At 42.4% G+C, this 4,599-nt stretch overlaps 1 protein-coding gene across 1 annotated transcript in view; it reads left to right on the top strand.

Moving 5' to 3' along the window:
• Positions 1 to 560: 560 nt before the first annotated feature.
• The window catches only part of LOC111671162 (serine/threonine-protein phosphatase 2B catalytic subunit gamma isoform-like), a gene marked incomplete at its 3' end in the record, with an annotated part of 9,782 nt that continues 5,743 nt past the window's right edge, over positions 561 to 4,599 (top strand). The window contains exons 1-2 of the mRNA XM_087179819.1: positions 561 to 780; positions 1,787 to 1,911. Coding sequence (XP_087035945.1) covers positions 753 to 780; positions 1,787 to 1,911 — 153 coding nt within the window. The remainder of the gene's footprint in view (positions 781 to 1,786; positions 1,912 to 4,599) is intronic.

Genomic DNA, 4,599 nt, shown 5'->3' with positions numbered 1-4,599 from the left:
TTACTAGAGCTGCAGAGAGAAGCCTGAAAGCAATCAATCGACCAATCAATGCAGCTGAATCTCTTTGGTTTGTAGCTGTTGGTCAGACTAAATGAGGCATTTGAAGACGTCACGTCCGACTCTGGAAAATAAAAATGTCAATATTTTCTGATGATGTCCAGATGATTAATGGATTAAAATAAAAAACAACCAATCAGTTTGAACCAGAGTGAAAATAACTTAGTTTGAGAGCTGGTGTGTTGTTTCCTTTTGAGTACAGTTGTGTCCACAGATAAACTGAACCAGGATCAGCTGTTTGTGTGTCTGCTGCAGTGTGTGTGCTGTTCTCTGTGTTGGTGACACTGTGTCCTTGTTGAGTCTCCTGTTCTTATTGACTCAGTTTGAAACCATTGTTAACAGAAGCACGCTGTAAAAGCTGCAGCGTCCGTCCTGTCTTCAGAGGCAACTGGGTTTGTGTGTGTGTGTGTGTGTGTGTGTGTGTGTGTGTGTGTGTGTGTGTGTGTGTGTGTGTGTGTGTGTTCTGCTGGCATCGGTGTGGAGCTGCATATTTCACCCGTCTGTCTCTTTCCTGTCTGTCTGTAGCGGTGCCATATCCTCCCGGTACACGCCTGACGGTCAAAGACCTGTATGTGGACGGGAGGCCCAGCGTGGAGCTGCTGAAGGCCCATCTGGTGAAGGAGGGCCGCCTGGAGGAGGAGGCGGCTCTGCGGATCATCAACGAGGGAGCCAGCATCCTCCGCCAGGAGAAGTGCATGCTGGAAGTGGAGGCCCCCATCACAGGTAAACCCCCGCAGCCCTGACGCTCAGACCTCGTCCTATCACAGGCAGACTTCCCTCCGACTCAGAGCACGTGGAGCCGAGTGAAGCGAGACAAAGGCGGCCTGTGTGCGGCGGAGCTTTGTGGAAACTCGGCCAGTTTCACAGATCCACCCTGTCTCAGATGCAGCAGTCTATTTCTACAGCTGCCCTCCCTGACATGTGGCTTAGCTTAGGTATCCAGCCCTCCACCCTCGTGCCCTCAGACTATTTTTATCTCCTCCTGCACTGTCCTCTCTGACTTATTGTTTCCATATTTTCATGTGTTTCTCCTGCTTTCCTCTTCTGTCTCTGTCGTCATTAAAACTCTGAGGTTTTTATTAGAAAATCTTCTTTATGTCAAACACAACAGGAACCGTGACATCACCACATCTCAGACATTATACACCGTGCATTATGGACAGTGGCTCTTTATTATTTGCATTTAATTATCCATGAACATTTTTCTTATTGTCAACAAATCGGATGAAGAGTTCAGAAACAAACTGATGTAGAGCTGAAAAGATTAGTCACTTAATCAATAAACAAACTGATAGAAAATGAATCTGCAAATATTTTGATAATTCTTTGTCATTTTTGGAACAAAAATTAAAAGGAAAATTGAGATGTTCTGATATTTTTATATAATTAGAAACTGAATATTTTGTGGTTTTGAACAGTCGTCACTCAGAATCTACGATGATATTTTTCACTGTTTTCTGACATGTCAGATGAAATGACGTCTAAAATAAAACTACATGTAGTTGATAAAAGACAAGGACAAATAATAAATCAATCAAGTTTTAGTACAAAATGTCTTTTCTATGTGAAGTTCAGAATAATTGGTGGAGACGCTTGAAGAGGATCTTTCAGTGTGATCTCCACATGTTCCCCTGCCTGCAGAATAATGTATTTTAATATAATAATATTTAATATAATCCCGTTGATGTCAGATCCACACGTGTGAACTGACGTGTTTCTCTGTGTCCAGTGTGTGGAGACGTCCACGGCCAGTTCTTTGACCTGATGAAGCTTTTCGAGGTGGGCGGGTCCCCCAGCAGCACCCGCTACCTGTTCCTCGGGGACTACGTGGACCGAGGTTACTTCAGCATCGAGGTAGGCGGCGGCGTCAGCTCGCTCTCTCGCGCTCACGTGTTTGTTTCTGTTTGTTGTGACATTTGCAGCGGCGGCCTGACGCTCGGTCTCGGCCACGCGCCGCTTGACAGAGCATCTTTAAATAGTGGAAGGAAATGTCTGTCTGTCTGACTGCCACACTTGGTGCCCCACCCATGCACACACACACACACACACACACACACACACTTGAACACAGCAGCGTACGTGCACACACACGCCCTGCATGTTGCCTCAGGCCTCGGTCCGTGTCCCATTTCCAAAACAATCTGAGGGAAGCAGTGAGTGTGTGTTGTGGACGGACTCCTGAGCGTCCTGAGCAGCTATGGTTGACATGGCGTTTTCATTGGCTGCTGTCATGCTTCCTTATTGGATATCCTGGATCTCTGCTCACGGCTCAGGCGGGGGGGCGGGGTCAGACGCTCCTCAGTCTACCTGACGACTGAACGACACAGCTCTGAACATCAGACACGTTCCGGTCTCTGAGTTTCAGTCACATTTTACTCATTTCATTTTTATGTATTTATTTTTTTAAATATAATCGAGTTTCCACCCGTGACACTTAAGTTTTATTGTAGTCATGCATTTTTAATTTTTATGCATTCTTAACAATTTTCAGGCTGCGGCTGTTTCACTCTTTGTTGTGTATAGTTGCCATGGTTACAGTATCCGTGTGACTGTGCTCTGTGGTGAAACAGCAGACGTCTCTCCTCAGTAAATCCAGCTGTCATTATAAACTCTCACTGCTCACCTAGCGTTAGCATTAGCATTAGCACAGCTGGCTGCAGAACAGCTGACTTTAATCCTGAAGATATTTAACTCAAAATATAAGGTTAACGTTTCCTCCACATTAAAACAATGTTAGTTCACTTTTTCATAAATAATGATATTTGATAAGTAGATTTCTGAGTTATGTTCATACAGTAACTGACAGCCCCTTAAAGTTTGACTGAAAATGAAGGAAACTGGTCATTTACTCCAAAACTTCATCATAATTTATATTTTATATTTGATTATTCAATTCATATGAAGTTTGAACCAACCTTCTCACAGCCTCCCGACACTCCCGCCCTTGTTTTATAAATCTGTTTATGTTCATCTGTTTCCCCTGATATTTTTCTATTTTTATAAATTCCAGTTTTCCACTTTTTCTTTTGTTTCAGAATCAGAAAACTTTATTGATCCCTGGGGGGAAATTAGGTTGAGTTACAGTTGCTCCTCCGCAAAGAATAGAGAATATGAAGTAGGTTATAAAAATAAAGATAAAGAGTTAGTTCATATCCTGCTCATGTTATTGTGAAACACTTTTATACAAATGAACCTGTACTTGTTCTCATAATAATCTCTGTGTATGAAGATAAACACAATGAGAAATGTTGTTTGTAGTTTTCATAATCCTCAGTTGATTTGAACTTTTCATAAGTGAAAGAAATGAAGCTTATTTCTCTGACAGATCTACAAACACGACACAGCCACATTTCCTCTGACAGATAAAATCCAGATGTAGATGAACATGTTTCTACACTTGCACATCAGGATAGACAATCTGACAGACGTATATATGATGGAGATATAAACCAAGAGACGACATATATCTGTCAAACCTTTCACACCAAAGTGATTTAAGCTTCTTGGATTCATTAAGTTTCTACATCAGCTCACCAGTCCACCCCAAACACAGGAAGCGGTTCAGTAAAGATGGATAACGACGGTTCTGCCGCCACAGACCGAGGAGTCAGAGCATCAGAACGAGCCGATAACCACAGAGTCCGTGGTGCAGTGGAGGGATATCTTCTTCTTCTTCTTCTTCCTCCTCTGTGTAGTTGGGATGAACAGCTGGTCAGATCTGCCTCATTGTTGACGCCTCCAGAAAATAAAAATAAAAATTCAAATTAAACAGGTGGTGTGGTGCAGCACAGAAACACTGAGTAAATGAGTGGCAGCTGAACAGAGTGGGTTTGTTTAGAAGTTAAAGTACGACATCTCTCTCTGTCTCTCTGTCTGTCTCTCTCTCTCTGTCTGTCTCTCTCTGTCTCTCTGTCTGTCTCTCTCTCTGTCTCTCTCTCTCTCTCTCTCTCTCTCTCTCTCTCTCTCTCTCTCCCTCTGTCTCTCTCTCTCTCTCTCTCTGTCTGTCTCTCTCTCTCTCTGTCTGTCTCTCTCTGTCTCTGTCTCTCTCTCTGTCTCTCTCTCTGTCTCTCGCTCTCTCTGTCTCTGTCTCTGTCGCTCTCTCTTTCTCTCTCTCTCTCTCTGTCTCTCTGTGTGTGTCTCTCTCTCTCTCTGTCTCTCTCTCTCTCCAGAAATCACCAAAATAAAAGACCTTTGGGTTCATAATGGAAGAATAATGTGGATTTTATTTTTAGTATCAGGGCAACACTGAGGGGAAAAAAGAAATCCGACATATCGAAGTCATAATATAACAAGAATTAAAAATGTGTTTTTCTTGTAATTTTATGACTTTATTTTCAAATTTCTGATTTTTTTCCGTCAATGGTTGTTGGACATGTGATACATTCAGGGACATGGCGTGAATTCAGCCTGTTCCCCCATCATAAAAAGGGATGCTAACTCTTTGTAAACCAGATTATTATTTATTACATTATAAATAACACACATATATATATATATATATACACATTACTTTTTTTCAGATACCTTCAGGATTAAAGTCGA

This window comes from Seriola lalandi, unplaced genomic scaffold, assembly GCF_002814215.2.
Source record: "Seriola lalandi dorsalis isolate HSWRI2012SDOR001 ecotype SW California unplaced genomic scaffold, Sedor1 jcf7180002054871, whole genome shotgun sequence".
Lineage (NCBI taxonomy): Eukaryota > Metazoa > Chordata > Actinopteri > Carangiformes > Carangidae > Seriola > Seriola lalandi.
This window is presented reverse-complemented; position numbering and strand designations above follow the sequence as displayed.